Source organism: Poecilia reticulata, linkage group LG22 (assembly GCF_000633615.1).
Source record: "Poecilia reticulata strain Guanapo linkage group LG22, Guppy_female_1.0+MT, whole genome shotgun sequence".
Classification (NCBI taxonomy): domain Eukaryota; kingdom Metazoa; phylum Chordata; class Actinopteri; order Cyprinodontiformes; family Poeciliidae; genus Poecilia; species Poecilia reticulata.
Genome location: NC_024352.1, coordinates 2,759,397 through 2,778,001, shown reverse-complemented (window position 1 = coordinate 2,778,001; position 18,605 = coordinate 2,759,397). Strand labels below are relative to the sequence as shown.

Sequence of the window (18,605 nt, the reverse complement as noted above, 5' to 3'; positions counted from 1 at the left end):
AATGCTACGTACATTCAGTCTGTTTACCATTTCCATGTACTGGAAATCACCTATCCTATCAGTGACGGTCAGAGCCTGTTCTGGTGTCCAGGATGTTTGTTTTTTTGATACATTTGTGATCCAGATCCTCTCATAAGTTTAACTGGAACTGATCAGGATCCAGCAGCCTTTCATTCTGAAGCTGAGTGATTATAGAACGGAGTGACAGAGACAGAGAAATATTCATCCTTTTAACAAACTCATTCCAAACCATGTCAACGTTCTGAAAAAAAGTTCATCGATAACACAGAAAAAAAAGGTAACACTTTATCCAAAGGGTGAGCATATGACTTATATGGTACTGTCATAAACATGATATAACACCTGTCCTGAACATGAAGGAGTCTTTATGAATGTCTATGGCTGTTGTTATGGAGTGTGATTTGGTAAATAATGAGATTAAAGTGTCATTTACCAAATAATTTAAAGTTGGCACTTTCAGTGAAACTTTTAAAGCAACTTTGCATTAAAAGTGTCGTTATTTACTGAATAACACTTCATGACAACATTCATAAACATTCATGACAATTTCTTCATGTTCATGACAGATGTTACATCATGTTGATGACCGTGTCATAACATGACATTGTCATGTTTATTTGCACACCCCTTCAAATAAAGTGCTAAAAAAAAGACACGGATTCCTACCAGTGTTTTGTGTTGCCTGAAAGTTGAAACCAGATGTATGACAATACATCCCTGTTTGACATGAAATCAATCAAATAAAAAAATGTAGGTTAGGTGGGATCAAAACAAATATTTCTATTTGCTAAGTGTCAGAATAACGACAGAAGATTTTGAGAAGCTTTTAACTTCATACTCAGAGGTTCACATAGACTAAAATGATTACATTTTTAAACAAACTGCAGAAGCTTACATGATGATATCATGTCTTTGTGAGATTCTGTCAAATTATGTTAAATGGAGGCACACATGTGGATGTCATTTAAGGCAACACCTCAAACATATTGCTCAGCTTAGATCACGGAAAAATGAAAAAAAAAAAAAAAAGAAATCTTCAGGAAGAACATTTTGGATCAGATGACTGAAAGTTCCACATTCATCTGCTCATGTGTGAGAACAAACTGCATGAGAACGTCCAATCATCACCTCCTCCTGTTTCAAAGAGGTGAAAGATTTTGCATGTAAGATGCACAAATCAACCCCAGAAGAAAAACCGAACCTTGTGCAGCTGCTGAAGCTGGACATGATGCTGAGTGACATCATTCAGAGTTCTGTACCGACACAGACAGGCCACTCAGGGAGGAAGAAGCCATTAGTCCAAAAGTAATGTGACAATCTGATTACAGATAAAGAGCTTCATTTTTGAAGACGTGCTGTGGTCTGATGAAACTAAAACCAGTGCGTGTGGCCGTAGTGACCATCGGCCACACGCACTTTATACACTGGGATAAAGAAGGCACAAATGGGCTTTCCAGATGAACAATAACCCTAAGCATCCGGCCAAATGAGTTACAAAGTGGCTTAAAGGTTTTGTCTCGGTTATGCTTTACACAACAGTATAAATAAACAGGAACTAATAAACATATTTATGAAATTTTGTTGGGTATGTTGAAAAGACATTCTTAAATCACATTTCGAGTCGAACGGTAACATTGAAAGAACTTTGAAAGAACAGTGAGATGTACATGGTGATTTATTCATTAACATCCACCAAAGGAAAATAATGTTTTTTGTTTCATTTCAATGTTTGTTTTGTTGGAAATATGCCAAAAATTTTGCACTGTTGAGCTTTGCGGGAACATTTCAGAATAATGTGATCCATTTGTGTAAATAATGGATTCGGTTTAGCTGACCTGTATTTCTAAGTAAGGCTATTTTAGTCTCTGGACTTCAGGGGGACATTTTAGTACCATTTGTCGAAATGTCGACCATGTCATATTGTAAATTTAGAAACCTAGATTTAATGTGTTTAAATGTTTGCCAGTTACGTTTTTTATAAAGACAAAAGAAGAAGTTTAGAAAGCAAGTTTCATCAGAATTGTTGTTCATTTCAGGAGAAAAAGATGTTTTGGATTCTTCCATTAGTCTGAAGAGGATTGAGATGATAGAAATGTCAGATGCTGAATCGATGCTTTCCGCAGATTGGCATGTTGTGTACCTTCCAGCTCCCGTCTTACCTCCATTTTTCTACCACTTGGTTTGTTTCAGGTGCAACAGAAGTAACTGGGTAAGACAACCAGCAGGTCTGGTTCTGGTCCGGTCACACTGTGGTCATGAGTTTGAGGGAACCCGACCTGAATCTGAGGATCTTCCTCTTCAGGTTGTAAGACGCCTTAATCTTAACAAAGGTCTTAGTATGAGCTGGGTCCATTTCCAGTTTTCCCACTGTGACCCGAGCCGTTCTCAGCTGGCCCCTGTGCCTCCCTGTCCCGGAACCCCCACCCCCTCCAGGGCCTCCTCCTACACTCTCCTCAGTGTCCGTGGTGGTGGTGTTCTCCTCCACATATTCCTCCTCACTAGACTCGCTGTCCCCAAAGCAGTTTGTGGTGTAGTTGGACTTGTCGTCCTCACTAGTGTCCACAATGGTGGAGTGAAAGAGAGAGACACACTCAGCCGAATACTCGGAGTCACTCCCCGCAACGTTGGAGTACGGGCTACACTGCTGCCCCCCAGGGGTGGGGTATGTTTTTGCTGCAGAGTTTCTCAGTACCTTCTTTCTCTGCCGCCACTGGCCGTGTTTGTTCACACCGTCGCATGGTACCTCCATGATGGCACGCAGGGGCCGGTAATCATTCCGCTTGTACTTTGGCTTGGCCACAACAATGACCTGTTCGCGTCCATGGGGATGATGGGAATGGTAGTTTCCATGGTGATGCTGCTTTAATACTCCTGATCTCACGCTGATTTGTGTTGACCTTGCTTGCTTGTCTGGGACTCCAGCTAACAGAGTGGATGCAGAGATGTTTTTCAAGCCTGATGAAGTTCCTTTGACATGGTTGGAGCTTCCATCGTCTACTGGAAGAACCTGGTTAGGGATAAGGCAGAACTTATCTTTTTTCTCTGAAAGCACCTCCTTACGCTCAGAAGCCAACATGGTGGATGTTCTATTGGTGCTCTTCACTTTGGTAATCTTAACGTTCCTGCTGTTGCCTTTGCGGTGTTTACCATTATGCTGCTTGGACGGGTTCCCATTCCCCACATGACTTCTTCTTACTACTCTTAGGTCTTCCTTATCATTCTGAGCAAAAGGTTCTGCACTGGAGTGGACCAGTTCTGACTTGTTCTCCTCTGATGGGCCGTTCTGCAGAGGCTTGGAGAGCTTCTTGGAAGCAGCAGTCTGTGTTTTAGCTGTTAGAACTGATTTGATGATCTGCTCTTGGTCAACAGGGCAACATGACTGACTCGTCTCTTTGTCTGAGGAGTTACATTTTGGACTTCTCTGAACTGTGTTATCTGTGAAAAGAGTTGGGACAGAAGCACCTGGGAGTGAAAGAGACCCTTTGCCTGTCTTGCTAATGAGTCTCTTTGTGCTGGTGTTCTTGACCCGACTGGTGACAGAACAATTGTTCTGCAGGTTGGAGTTTGAGTCACGTTTGTTGATCTTGGAGCTGATTTGCATGATGTCAATATCGTCAGGGGAAGCTCTCTGAGTGCCCTTCTCTTCATTTTTGCTTTCTAAAGAGCTTTGCCTCGGAGATGATGAGATGGCAATGACTTCTGCTGAGGTTTCTCCAGCAGGGAACACAGATTTTATTTCAGACCCTTTCAGAGTTCCAGCACCAGAAAAGGGACCAGATACTTGTCTCAAACAGAGGCTGGGCTGACGGACGACGCTCTTTAGAGGGTCCGTGCTGATGTTGGTCCTGGGCCTGTTGGCCCTGATGGGCTGGGCCCTCCGCTGCAGCAGACCAAAGATGTACTTCTCCAGGTGTTTACTGGAATGAGTTTGGAAAGTGGAGCCTTGAAGTCTAAGAGACCCTGAAACAGAACCGAGTATGGGGGAGGTTTCTGTTTTGAGACATTCACCACCAGCTTCATCTCTGCATTGACCTCCGTCACCAGAAACCTGTAGAAACGCAGAGCCTTGGATGGCCGCAGCGTGTGACGGGCTACGGTAGTTGTAAATGTCGCTCGCATTTCTGGGGAAAAAACTGCAGAGATTTTTAGATGGGGAGTTGGTGGGAGCCAGTGACGTAGCCTCCAGAGAAGCCTGGTGAGGAGCTGAGAGTGAGCGGCGGACAACGCCAGAGGAACCCAAGTCATCATAAAATCCTCCAACCGGTACGTCGTACTCCAAACAGCTGACCAGCTCCTCTGAAAATAGAAAGAATTTCAGTTTATTCATTCAGAACACGAAGAAGGCAGAATCAAACACAGCTGCAAGTTATTCGCCGTCACAGCATGGCGTGTATCATGGTGAACGTCAACACGTTCAACGGCTGAGAACTATTGAACACAGTGTCAAACACAGACAGCCTAACTTATTGTGAGTTTATTTCATGCTGCTGATCTGCTGAGTGCCAACAGCTTGCAGGAAGTAGGGTCTAATGGTCTGCTGAGTGAGGCTGAGTGAGGTTTGACTCTGTTTGGTTAGGCTGCAGATTGAACACTCAGGCATTAGTAAGTGGAAAATTCCTTTCAGTGGAGACAGAGTGCTGGGAATATTAACCCTTTGTGTGCACGCCATTCTCTTCATGCATGTCAGAGTTTATGTCTGAAAGCACTTTTCTCATAACTGATATACATGCCGTTCTCAGATAAATTCACTGTTATTGAATGATTCAAAAATGTGACATTAATTGATATTAATCTCTCCATCTGTCTCAAATGCATATTTACAATTCTAACTCAGTAAATATGGTTTAGCAGTTGCCAAAACAATCTGAAAGGTCTTATAACAGTTTCTTGCATGTTGTAATGAATATTAAAATATGAAAAGAAACTGTTGATAAAATGTTAACTGTAATTGGTCAAATGTTCAATTAGGTTTAAGATTTATATTCCTAACTAACCACAACACAGACTAGATGCTTTTACTGACAGAATGTTTTTTTTTAGTGACCCGGACTTTGGAGCTTGCGAACACTTCTGATATAATCATTTTCTTCTTACTTACTTTCCTGCACTTTAAAAACTGTATTTGCAGTGTTAACTCCCCTCCCCCACTACCAGTTGTTCTCTGTATAACATTACAACTTTTCATATAAGTACATTTCTCTGCCTGACTTTATACATTCTGCACAAAGCGGTTGTGGCAACATTCAACATCATGCTTTTCAGTCTTCTATATATGTATTTGTGAGTATTCAGTGACAGACTGCTGCATCCCAGCTGCAGAAAGGAGCGATATCATAGATCCTTCCTCCCATCAGCTGTTAGACTCTAGAATCCATCGCTGCTCCCAACAAACTCAATAAGTATTTACATTTATCCAGGTACTGTAATTTCATCCTTACAGTACAGTATAGTTATTTTTTCAAAATCGTTCAAAATGTAAATGTAAAAAAAAAAGATCCTATGCAACTGCACAGTCCTTAGGATCAGAGTATGGTTTGTTAAAACATATTTTAATATGTTTTAACAAACACCCTAAATCATTTGATGTCCTTCTACTTTGCTGCTGTTACTCCTGGATTTTTTCCACTAAACAACAATAAAGAATATTTCTATTCTACTGATTCATTGTCAAGCCCACTACATCTCCCACAGAGATTCTTGTTCATAAATAAGTGCGTAATGTGCTGCAAATGTGCTGGCAGTGTGAACATGGAAGACTCTTTGAGATTAGAGATGAGATCAGAGGATGAAGCAGATGTATGCTTTGTTTTTAGCCTTTCTCACACCAGCTGCTAGCTTCTCTGTACAGTTCAAACCTTTCTACTGCTATTCTTCACAAGAACGCTGCTTTAAGAAAACCTAACCTGTGCTTTTAATTTCAAACAGAAAGCTTAACAAAGTGGGGCAGCGGCCCCCACGGCAAGTGACCTGACAGCAGACCATCGTTTAAAGTCTCTTAAAAGCACAGCTGTCCAAACAACAGGTGTCATCCCACGGTCAGAGTTCTAGCTGAGAGCAACTCCTCCTACGCCATGTTATAACGACTCATCCTCTGAAGCTTGTTTTCCACATACAGTCTGAGAGGCTGAAGGAGGTTAACATCTACTGATCAACCGGGAGGCTGGAAGGTTTGAAATGTGTTATTCTGTCACAAGCTTCAGTGAATTTTATAGGGATTTCATACACAACCCTCCTCTTCTTATTAGTGTCTGTGGTTAGGGTGGGGAGAGTGGCCCTAACCCTATTCAGATATGATGTTAACGGGATTGAAAACATTTTGCTGACTGTGTGATGACTTCCTGTTCAAACTGAGTCAAAGTACCTGTAGACAGGAAGTATCCCTCAGTGTCGGCGGTCGAACAGAAGCACTCGCTGAAGACCGAGTGAGAAGAGTTGGAGAGTGAGCCAGAGGCCCCGTCACTCAGTTCATAAAACCCTGGTGGAGAGAACAGGTCAAAGGTCATAATCTGCTCTGAACTGACAGAAGGACACAGCACTGACCCTGTCATCACCAGTCATGTGGTGAAGATAAATATTCTAATATTTCATCCGTTGAAGGTCTAATTTTAACCTTCACTATCAGCCTCTGCTGGTTAAAGTCTATATTCAAGGCTGAGATATAATTGTATTCTGGGCCAGACGTTAGAAAGGCCTTACAAGGGCAGAAGCCAGGGCCCTGCGTTTTTGGGGGCCCCAAAGATTCTTTATCCTGCATTTTTTTTGCAGATGTTGGACTGTATAAGTAAAATTAGCATGGGTAAACTGTGCTAATATTTTCGAACTTTTTAAAAAATAAACACAAGTTGAGTACGTGAAATTATATTGTATCTTTTTAGGAACAAAATGGAGTCACCGTACAGGGGACATATTCATTCATATCCGCTGATCTGCTAATAAATGTACCATGATTTGCATTAGTAAAATAATTTTGTTTTTATTGACAGAGCACCAAAACTGGCTGCAGAACCCGGGGCCCACATCCTTCTAAATCCGGCCCTGATGCTTCCACATATTTACTTTCAAGTGTCTTTTTGTAAAACACTTGGACTAAGTTGAATTCATCTGGATCTCTCTGTTAAAATTAAGTGAAAACCTCACAAACATTTATAAATCTCTTTTTTTTCTCTGACTTTTTAGTTATTATCTGATATTAATATACATTTAATCTCAGAATTTTATTTTTTCCCCCCGTCCAAAAATTAACAGAAATTATTCAGAATTTCAAAATCAGATTTGTAAAAATATTTCTCTGTCTTCAGAATTCTTGAACATATCATTACCATCAGAATTGTCTTATTGGAAAGATTTTGTTTTCAAAATGCAGTGAAACAATGAACCCTTCTGGGTTTTTGTCTTGTTCATGACTGAAATCCAAACGGTTTTGTATTTAGGCCTGTCACAATAAACAATAAATCAATGAATTGCATGATAAACTAAAGCAAACTCATTTGCTTGATTCGTTTTTCTCTTTTCTTTTTCTTTTTACCAAAACTGATCTTCAGTTTGGTGCTTTGGTTTCAATTATCCCTTTTTTGAAAGACAATTTTGTCTACGGAGAATTCAGAATTCATTTTATTTGTTGTTTTTGTTGTTTTATTTATTTTGGATATTTAAAATGTCTTCCAGTTCTGATGTTTAAATGTTCATCAAAATTTTAAGTTTATTGATCTTTGAGACTGTGTTCTTGCATTATTCTTCCATCGTTACTATCATATTAGTTGAAAGTTGTCTCAAAACAACAATATTATCGTTTATCACAACAAGCCAAGCTCTGGGACAATTTATCGTTATTGTGACAGGCCTATGTGTTTGCATAATGATGAAAGTCTTGATGGTTCTGTGGGGTTCTACCTGAGCTGGGCCGGCTGTCAGTCTCCAGTTGGTCATGTGACGGCTCCGGTTCCAGTCGCAGCTCGTTGATCTGCTGGTCCAGCTCATGTAACTCGCTGATGACTCCAGCGTCCCTCCTCAGACAGCTCTGAAACACAAACACACAGTTCAGGCTCTGTCATCTCTTCTTGTTAAGCAACCATAAGCATGAAACCAGGTTTGATGGAGAATATTTTGATCATTCCCATGTCTAAAATCTAGAAAAAGGGTAAAAAAAACAAAACAAACAAACCTAAGGTGGCTAAACACACAGATGGAAGCTGATTTTACATTGAACACTGACTCGTTTTTCCCCTTGTCTTTGACTTTCTAACAAGCAGATATTCTAAGAAACATAATCTAATGAAAATTGAAATAAATCAGATTTAAAGTGGTCTAAATTGACCTTATGTGCATGTTTATCTGTCCTGTGTGTCTCTGTGATGGACTGATCAACACACACACCTTCCCAAAGAAAAGACAGGCATAGAAGATGGATGGTAAGTTATGTTTCTGAAAAGTATTTTCCTTTCCAAAAGAGAAAGAAGAAATAAACCCTGAATCTAAGGAGACTCAGCTTTCTACAAACACTCAAATGTAGAATGAATTTGCAGCTCTACACAGTGTAAACCATAAAAAACATAAACGTCCGTTATTTTATGTTTCCTCTGTAGAAAAGACTTTGCAGGTACATGTCGGCTGATTTTCGTGCAAAACAATCTGATCTGTGCAAGAAACATTTGTAAATTTGTAAAAACTGGAGATAAAAGGTGAAAATCTGTATAAAACAACCTTATTGATTTACTTTTTTCTATTTGAGTTGTAATGTTTCTTTACATTCCACAGTTGAACATGGCTTACAATGCTTACAAATGTCGGATGCATGTTGGACTTTAACGGGTTTAGTGTCTCTCTATGTGGACCCAGACAGAGGCAGATACATTAGACTACAGATACACACTGAACAAACTGCACATGTGAACGTCTTGCTAACTCAGCTGTTGTTTTTTGAATCGACTCTGTTGCATTCCCAAGTGGTTCATTCTGGCAAAAATGTAAAGACAAAGCCTGATGGTAGCGTCCTGTTAAATCTGCCCTACATTGTGCAGTGAGGCTGGTCCACACACACACACACACACACACACACACACACACACACACACACACACNCATGTAAACCAGGCACACACACACACACACACACACACACACACACACACACACACACACACAGTCTGGAGCGGCCCCGCCCCGCCCCTCCGCTGTGGGATGGAAAACATGTGGGCTATGCAGCTCTGCTTGCAGGTCATGTGCCAAATTCCTACAATTGAACTGCTGCAGAGAAACTGAAGCACACAGCTGCTGGTTGATCACCGATCCACCATCATTAATAGCAGCAGGTCTCTATGGAAACGACCTCAAATTTGAGGGATTGTTGGTGCTCGACAGTACGTAGGAACTTGAGCTGCTCCGAGGTTCTCAGCTAAAGGTTCAGACTGTGAATGGCGTTATGTTGGCGAGAGTCAGCACACACAGCCAGACCAACACTGAAGCACGAGTCTCAGGCTCCGCCCACTATCACAGCATCTGATTCAATATCCTATGTGAACCTGCTTCAGTCCACTGAGGACTGAATGAAAAACGAATGGAGAGACTGCTGCTTCTGTGGAACACACACCAGACAGCAACTCACACTGAGCGAAACGCAGAGCTCGCAATTCCAATGGGTTAATCCGACACTCAGACTTCAAAACGTATCTGCAGAACGTATTCCTGAACTGTGATATAGAAAGAAAAGGGATTGTTGTCATGTAAGAGTTGCTAATAACAAAAAAAAAATCTAAGTTGTGGTGTGCATTTTTATTCTCAGCCCGATTTACTCTGATACACATAAAATATAGAGCAAGTGATCGCCTTACGAAATCTCCTAATTAGTAGTTAAGACTTTATTTGTGGGTAATTTCATCTAAATCTAGATGCAGCTGTTCTGTTTCTGGCCTCAGAGGTTTGTTAGAGAACAAGCAGCGTCATGGAGACTAAGAAACCCAGCAGCGGGTCAGGGAGAAAGTCCTGAAGAAGTTTAAGGTTAGATCTAGAGCAGCATTCCAAAGTTTGAACATCTCAGAGCTTTGATCAGTCTGTCATCTGGACATGGAGAGCAGCAGGAAAGGCCGTCCACCCACAGAACCTGCCAGGAGGAGCGTTAGTAGAAACTTGAAACTGGGCAGGCGGTTCACCCTCAGCATGCAGTGAGAGCCGGTTCAGATCAAAGCATAATCATTTGTTAAAATGCTCCAGATCTACATCTAATTAGTGGATCTGTGGCATGAAGCGAACGTTTCTCTTTTTGGACGCTCTCCATCCAATCTTCCACGCTTAAGCTGTTTTGCAAAGAATTATGTAGATGTTTAAAACTGTATGTTTCAGCTACAGCTGGAGAGAAAGGCAGTGTATTGATTCAGAAGGACTGAGTAAAAGTGCACACTGCACTTTTCAGATTTTTATTTGGAAACAAAATTAATCATTTTCTTCCACCCAATAATTCTGCGCTTCTCTATGTTGATCTGTGACATGAAGAACCAGTTAAATATGTTGAAGTTTGTGGTTTTCTGCCAAAACGCACAAAAATTCACGAGGTACCAACAGTTCAAGGCGCTGTGCTTTTTTCACCAGTTTAATGCGATTTTCACCAGTTTTCAGTAGTGATGTGCTGATTCTAACATTAACATGTAAAAAAACCCAGTGGAAAATATGATTGTATAATATCTGTTTTGAAGATGAAAACAATATGAATGTAGTTTCCTCCATGCTGAGCTGAGCTAGCTGTGCTCTGACAACAGGACACACTGCAGGCATCACGAGGGACACACTTTGTAATTGGGAAAGAAAATGGCAACCAGTCTGCATGATCCTGCTGCTGCTGAACTCGTGACTCCTCCAGCAACAACAAGAACGCGTTACCTACAGAGCTCACCAAGAGCAGAAGCACTGAGACATGTCAGAGAAGATGACTCTGCTCCACTAAAAACGTTACAGAAGTAACTCCTAACTCTGAACAAGATTGGATCAGTGCCCAGTTATAATGGAAAAACAGCAGAAAGATATTTTCTGACAGGAGTGTTTTGAAGTTTTTTTGTATTAATGGGATATGCTGGTGTGAAAGGCTGCTGTTATCTTTACTCAAACTTAGGACTAGTTCAGGATTTCTGAGAGAAGGGTCTGTTCAGAGGAAGGAAGCTGTAAGAATAGAATAGAATAGAATAGAATAGAATAGAATAGAATAGAATAGAATAGAATAGAATAGAATAGAGATACTCTTTATCTTCCCACATTGGGGAAATTCAAGTGTAGGTGACAGAACATCAAGGAACACGAAGATAAAAGTATCTAAAAATAACATACTCTGATCCAAAGGAATGTGTGATTAAATAGGGTCACTTTAAAAAAGTGTCAAAATGAGAATTAGTGTATTTGTGCATTAAACAGTCTGTTTTCAATATATGAAAATAAAACCATACAAGCAGAAATTTGCTATTACCAGCAGAAAGATCATTTAAATTAGTAAAATTGTGAAATGCAGAATGTAAACACTGACTTAGTTTGTTGGGAGCAGTGATGGCTGCAGCGTCTATCAGCTGCTTGGAGGAAGGATCTACATTAACGCTCCTCTGTGCGTTTAGGATGCAGCAGTCCGTTACTGAAGGAGCTCTCCAGTTCAGAAGCAGCTTCATGGATGGAGGGGGAGACATTAATACCTTATCTGAATCTGAAACTCTTCCATGTTTGTTTTTCTTATTGTTTTTATTTAGTTTGAATTAAGATTAGCTGGTTACTGAGTCTGCAGCTAACGGCTAGTTAGACTTTGATTAAAGCAGACTTTCATCATCCCGAAGTCACTCAAATGTCAGAAATGTCTTTGTAGTTTATGTGAACACTAGAGATAGATGATCAAAAGAAATGTTTCAGTTCTATAAAAATGCTGATACAGAAGATTCTAAATGAATGCATGAATGTCAAAGTTACAGTCCAACTGTTGACTGCTAACCTGACTTTGAGGAACACAGAAAGTGGATCTGGAAGTGAGTAGGTGTAGCACACGGACAGTTATGGTAAACACATAATGCTCATGAAAATATGACTGAATCAGCAGTGAAGTAAATGGAAAGTTAACTGATCAAGTCATACAACATGAACCTCAGACTTGTAATACTGTGTGTTCTACACCCTTCATCGATACACACAAACTATACAAAACGGAGGCAACAAACTCTTCATGCTTTTTAACAGCCATAATCAGCTCCAGATTCCAGCGTAGAGCGAGGAAGGCAGGGAAGACTCCACAGATCAGAAACGAGCTGATGAAATACCAGACATTCTCTGACAACGCTCATCCTGTGAGATTCAGACATTCAATCCTAAAAACAACAAACAGCTGCTGTAGAGAAACACACACAGCTAACGCGCTCAGTAAGACAGACCGGTGGAATGAACTGAGACCCTGAATGCAGAAACAACATGTACAGCAGAACGGCAGAGGCCAGTCCGAGAACTACAAAGTAGACAAGATAAAGTTGTAAACTGTTAGTAGATAGTATTCAGTGGCGTCTCTCTCTGGCTTTCTAAGCTCTAGCAGTGCAGTGTGGTCATGCTGTTGTGTTAGCGACCTGATCATTATGTGTTTGTTTTCACCCGATGAGTGCTAATACTAATGGACGGGTGTGTGGGACATTTCCAAACTATTTAAAGTTCATCATTTTACAGCGGGGGACATTTGGGACAGCTGACAGTCTTCCCAGTAGTGTTTGACCCAATGAACTCATCCAGTAGGTCCATCTCAGACTCTGGACCTTTCACAGCATGACAAATATTACAGTTCATGACGATCTCTGCCAGCTTGAGATGGATCCTGTGTAGAACGCTATTATCAAATATACCTTGAGGTGTGTCTACTCTCACCTGTAGGAAAATTCATCTCATAATCGCTAAAGGTCAGTTTTATGTATTTTCCAGCCACATAGTATCATTTTATAGGAGTCAAGTAACTATGTTAACTTCATTTGTTAGAAAAATATTATACATACCAAATACAACTTAAAAGAAATTTTACCTCAATATTCAACTCCTTGAAATTGGGAATGCGTCTCTTTAAGAAATTCATGCTTTTTCTGAAACCGTGCCTCCAGGACATCATCACAATATGGCTGCTCTATCAACCCTTTAGCAACGTTTTTACCAGTCACACTGAGAAGCAGCTCTTGCAATGATGCACCAGTTCCACCAGATGTTTGCTAATTGCTGCTAGCTAGTCTGAAGGAGCTGAGTGGAGGAGTCACAGGGGAGGGCTGGTCTGTGAGGTGGAAGCTTGGAAACTGCAGCTCCAAAGGTGAAGCTAGGTCCACCCAGGCGTTTCACACAGCTGAGTGGTTAGCATGGAAATTAAAGGATTTTTCAAAGAATCAAATCAAAACTCCAGGTATGTTTTTGATGAGGTAATAACATTGTAACATGATGTAAAGCTCAAAAAAGTCAATTTGACATGATACTGCCCCTTTAAGAGATTAACTTGTTGATAGTCAGTCAGTTCTGTTTGCAAGGACAGACATTCAGACATTTTCTTTTACCAGCTGCCACTTTATGATTAGCCTCCCCGTCCTTACAGACTTAGGGGAGGGATTATCTTTGTGATGTAACATAGTAACTGACATTTGCTGAAAACAAAGACAGAAGTAAGAAGCTTCTGCTCAAAGTTTGGTATTGGGTCATGGGATTCCTGGTTTTATTAGAGGACTGTGACAGTTCTGAGTCTGTCCTGGATTATCCTGAATGTGCAATGTGCTTCATGAAACCTGGTGGATGTGGAGGAGCAGCAGCTCAAGCTCCGCTCAGATGGTTGGAGCAGCACCATTGCATTTAAACACTGAACTACTGTTCTACCATGCAGTTTCCCAACCTTAGCAAATATTTACCAAACCTATTAAGCAGAGGAAGACTTAAACTTTGGGAAATAAAAGCAAAAAGAATCTTGAGTGTGGAGAAATGTAAAACAAACAAAAAAAGCACAACAGATTCAAACTCTTACTAAAAGACAAAGAAAAATATCAGTTAAGAATTTAGGAAAAAAGATGTTCAGCATGCTTTATTAAAATCTGAAGCCTTGAGATACCGGAAATAAAAACTGTACACAGGCAAAGTTAAAAGGCACAAAGTGATTAATGATCTTTGTYCTTCTGAGCCGTGCCCGCTGGTTAACGGAGCCTCTCTGCGGTGCGAACCGTGGGGACCTACCAGCTGTTTCCGCAGCACCAGGATGTTCTCCTCGCAGCTCAGCTGAGGATCGCTCCGCGCCTCCTTCACCTCCTCCTTCAGGGCGCTCAGGACCAGCAGCTGCTGCCGGTGCCGCAGGTACTCCAGCTCTCCCAGCACCGACACCATGAGCTCCAGCCGCTCCCGCACGGAGCGCAGCCGTTCCCCGTCCGATGGCGCTCTGTGCCGGCCGCAGCGGCCATCTCCCTCCCGCCTAGAGGCTGCAAACAACGGCATGTCCAGCGGCTGTAGCTCCGTCTGCTCCCTGCAGCATCGGTGGTGTGTGGGGAATAAATACCCACTGACACTCACCGAGCTGGCTAGGCCCGATGCGTAAACCCGAGCAGATCCCGAACCAGCTGGTGATTTAACAGGAACGCGGGATCAAGTGGATTCCTTTATGCCCGTGGACCGTGGGTGGGAGGAATCGCATCCTCCCCGCAGAGGGTCCTCCAGCAGCTCTGCACACTCTGACGCCCGACGTCTGGTGGACCACCATAAGCCCCGCCTCCTCAGTCTGACACGCCCACAAAGCTGATGTCACCAGCTAATTAAGCAGTTTTCAAGAACATCAAAAATAAAACAAAATGCTGTATTTTTACCTAAATAAAAGTGAATTATCTGCATCTGCTTTCTTTTTTATTTCAATTTTCTTCCCTTTATGTCTTACACAGAAGGGAAAGTAAAAGAACATGAAGAAATCTGTGAGAGTAAATTTCAAAAATTACCAGATACAGAAAAAGAAAAAAATTAGAAAAACTAAATGAAACAATATAACAATAAATAAAAATATGCATTTTAATTACAGAATATGAGAAAAAAAAATAATGAAACAAAAATGGAAGTTAACTGAAAATAAAACTTTCAAAATAAAATTTATTTTACACCATGCAATCAAATAACCTGGGAAAGTTCTTATTTTGTTTATTTTGATGCAATATCAGGCATATTTGTTTCCAATTTTGGCAGGGTTTGCCTTCTATATTTCTGAATAGGATAGAAACGGGGAAACATGGATAATTAATCGTGGTGTTCCACAAGTACAGGAGGAAATGATAAAGTTTGGACAGTTGAGCAGAAGAAATTCAGAGCAGGTTTCCAACACCAATCCATGGCTCCCAACAATGAAAGGGGACACAGTGACTGACATCATTAAAGTGCACATTAAGTCTAAAGAGCTAAATTTAAACCAAATCTCACTTTAACAAGCAAAGTATAATGTGCTGTAACCTAAATGTGGAATAGTTCAAAATAGTTTCCCTTCTTTTGAAATAGCAAATGTGCAGTAATTATTTCCCCCACATTTGGTAGGAAAAGCAACTTGGAAGTTGATCTGTAGCTACATTAAGTAGCTGTTACTGAGCTGTGGCAGAAAGTCTGGTCTTCCTACAGTTTCAGGGATCTCGGCGTATAACTTGAACTAGCTTCTATGACTTGTTAGATTTCTGACTTGCATACGTTTGAGTTTCCTCTTTGTTTCGCTGAACATGTGCAGAGCTCTGTAGGCCTGAAATCAGTTCATCTTGCTCTGCTTCATTACGTTTAATCCTGGTTTGTGAGAACATCGATCTCTGCACAGACACACAGGACCTCAGGGAACCAATCAACTGTCTGATCAATAGCTCTTCTCTTCCTGTGTTTTCTTGGATTAAAGGTTTTCTCCTCGGCCTAATCAGGATGGGGTCTCTCTGTGTCACATAACATCCAACATCATCCACTTCCTGCTCATCAGCTTCCTTATCAAGTGCTAGTCTGTTTATTGTGAACATGGTTTTGTTGTGTTTTTTTCTCCTTTAAGGATTTTGTGTAGCCATGAAAAATCATCATCATCATCATCATCATCATGTTGGTGACAGATTATTTTGTCAACATGCAGCAGCTTTTAAAATGACTCCTTTGACACAAGCTGTGTTTAAAAGCCGAGCTCTCTCTGGGACAATCCGTTCACTTCCAGGTCAAATGCAGAATTGACTTTAAACTAAATCCGATTCTTACTTCATGATTACTTTTGAAAATAAGTGAAAGACAACAAAATGTGTATTAAAAGTCAAATATGTAATTTTTATTCTGAAAGAACATGACAACATTTAAAACAATCAAACAGTTAATCACTCAAATTTACAAAAGTGAAAGGCTGCAGGGAATGGTTGCAAAAAGTTAAAAAAAGGAAACCATGAGAGTCTGATCAGAAGACGTCACTGGTGGAGGAGTTTGTGTCTGGATCCACTGACCCGTCGGTCTCCTCTTTGTCCTCCTCGTTTCTACCCTGGGTTCTACAGGTGGCCAGATGAACACCTGTCTTCCTGGCTCCTCCCTGTGGATTTTGTTTGTCCAGATGTCCAACGTCTAAGAAAAAAAAAAACTTTATTGACTATAAACTGAGCAATTTCACTGGAAGGTCAGTGTTGTTCTAGAGTCTAGCTCGCCTTAAAGCCATTATGTTAAGTAATTAAATATGTACCCATAAAAAAAGTTTTTTATGTTTTGACATTAAATACATATTTATTTTTGTATTGTATACATGCAAATAAAAATTGGTTCCATTGAGCATTTTTGGGCTAATCTGCAGTTTTTCTTCAAGTCTTTTATAAACATTTAAACTAAACAGAACAATGTAGGTTTCTAACATTTCTTGTGTTGACTCACAATTTTTTTTATTTATTTTTTTTACACATTATAACTGCCATTTGATTTCCTGTTTTACACTAGAAGATATTTTACATGCACTCAAGATTAACAGATTGTTACATATGGGTTAAAAATAATCTAGTCTTTGGTGACTGTTAATGACCATACTGCCTCAGTTAAGGTCAGAGTTCATCATGATTCAACATGAAAGAGACTGAGGATATGGAACTGTTTGGAAGGTGCTTGTTTTGTTACATCTGATATAAAACAGTATCCTGAAAAATAAATAAATAAATAAATAAATAAATAAATAAATAAATAAATAAATAAATAAATAAATAAAACAGTATCCTGGCAACAAACAGCCCCTTGTTCTATGCTTTGCTTCCTGCAGAGGGTCTGGACATCCTGAAAGCCTTTGTTGAAGTTTGAATCGATTGGATCTGATCTGGGCCAAATGTTAGTGATTGGCCAAAATAGCTAACATTTTAAACACAAACAGCAAACACTGTTTACAGTGTGAAACAACCACCCCACACTGCAAAGACAGAAGTCTCGAGCTCAATGTCTTTTCTGCCAGAAATGACCTGACCTTAAGTCATCAATACTGTGGAAGCGTGGCCAACATGGACTGAACGGTGTCATTCTCTTCATCCGCTGCCATTGCCAAATTACAGGCAGACTATAGTAGAAAATCAACATCATCAGCTCAATGGAAGAAATCCCAGACGGAGCATTGAAAAGACATGAGAATCAAGCGGAAATGTTTTAGGAGGCAATGGCCATGTAATAAAACTGTATTTTAGAAAAAGAACATCATACTGTCTAACAGTGTAGTGAGATGGTCTGGGGCTGCTTTGCTACTTCATTGATGGAACCATAAATTCTGCTCTCTAGAAAACCTTAAGATAAATGTCTGACCAGAGGTTAGGCCTTTAAGCATAAGCTCACTGGGGGGAGCAGCAGGTCCACCTCTGAAAGAAACTAAGTAGGGTGTTTTTTAAAGCTTTTTTAAACCGTTTATCCGCAGTTTTTTATTTTACATTTTTGTTAAAACTATCCCATGTCCAGACTGTGTAATGAGAGAAAATCTGTGAACAGCTCTTACAGTTCCTCCCAGTGCTACTACTGCCATCTTATTTAAACAGTTACATAGTTTTTTAACGATGACCAACCGCTTTGACGTCTTTCGGTCCGGTTTCCGAGCTCACCACAGAGCCCTCATCAAACTGTTCAATGACATCCACATAAATACAGACTGTGGAAGAACCACAGTGCTGGTTCTGTTGGACCTCATCGCAGCATTTAACACTGTTGACCACGACATATTACTGGAAAGACTGGAGAGTTGGGTCGGACTCTCCAGTCCAGCACTCAGTTGGTTATGAGTCTTACATAAAGAACAGGGATTTCTTTGTTTCAATAGAAAACGTCTCAGTGACGCAGACAGAGGTCATATATGGGATACCCCAAGGTTCAATCCTGGGACTCCTCTTAATTAATATCTATATGTAACTAAGCAGATGACATACAGCTCTACATTACAATGTCACCAGGTGACTCTGAACCAACCCCAAGCACTGAACAGATGCTTAGAACAGGTAAATATATGAATGTGCCAAAAATTTCTCCAGCTGAACAAAAACAGAACTGAAGTTATTATCTTTGGACTGATCTAGAGTCACAGTTTCGGTTATTACATCTAGAAACTAGTGATCAGGTCTGAAATCTGGTTGTAGTGATGA

General features: G+C 40.5%; 2 protein-coding genes and 1 long non-coding RNA gene across 5 annotated transcripts in view; all 3 read right to left on the bottom strand.

Moving 5' to 3' along the window:
• LOC103458113 (uncharacterized) overlaps positions 1-496 on the bottom strand; it is a 3,223-nt gene extending 2,727 nt beyond the window's left edge. The window contains exon 1 of the long non-coding RNA XR_001776176.1: positions 51-496. This is a non-coding gene — a long non-coding RNA (uncharacterized LOC103458113). The remainder of the gene's footprint in view (positions 1-50) is intronic.
• Positions 497-1,678: 1,182 nt separating this feature from the next.
• Positions 1,679-14,720, bottom strand: dact1 (dishevelled-binding antagonist of beta-catenin 1). Its single transcript, XM_008398695.2, has 4 exons — positions 14,215-14,720; positions 7,912-8,038; positions 6,383-6,496; positions 1,679-4,317 (listed from the first exon to the last, which is right to left on the bottom strand). Exons 1-4 carry the CDS (start codon positions 14,467-14,469, stop codon positions 2,264-2,266), a joined length of 2,550 nt encoding a protein of 849 aa, XP_008396917.1. The 5' UTR covers positions 14,470-14,720; the 3' UTR covers positions 1,679-2,263.
• A 1,548-nt stretch (positions 14,721-16,268) lies between these two features.
• kiaa0586 (KIAA0586 ortholog) overlaps positions 16,269-18,605 on the bottom strand; it is a 36,904-nt gene continuing 34,567 nt past the window's right edge. For all 3 annotated transcript variants that reach the window (XM_008398690.2, XM_008398692.2, XM_008398691.2), the window contains one exon: positions 16,269-16,578. In XM_008398690.2, the coding sequence (XP_008396912.1) occupies positions 16,418-16,578 (161 nt within the window). In that variant the 3' untranslated portion in view covers positions 16,269-16,417. The remainder of the gene's footprint in view (positions 16,579-18,605) is intronic.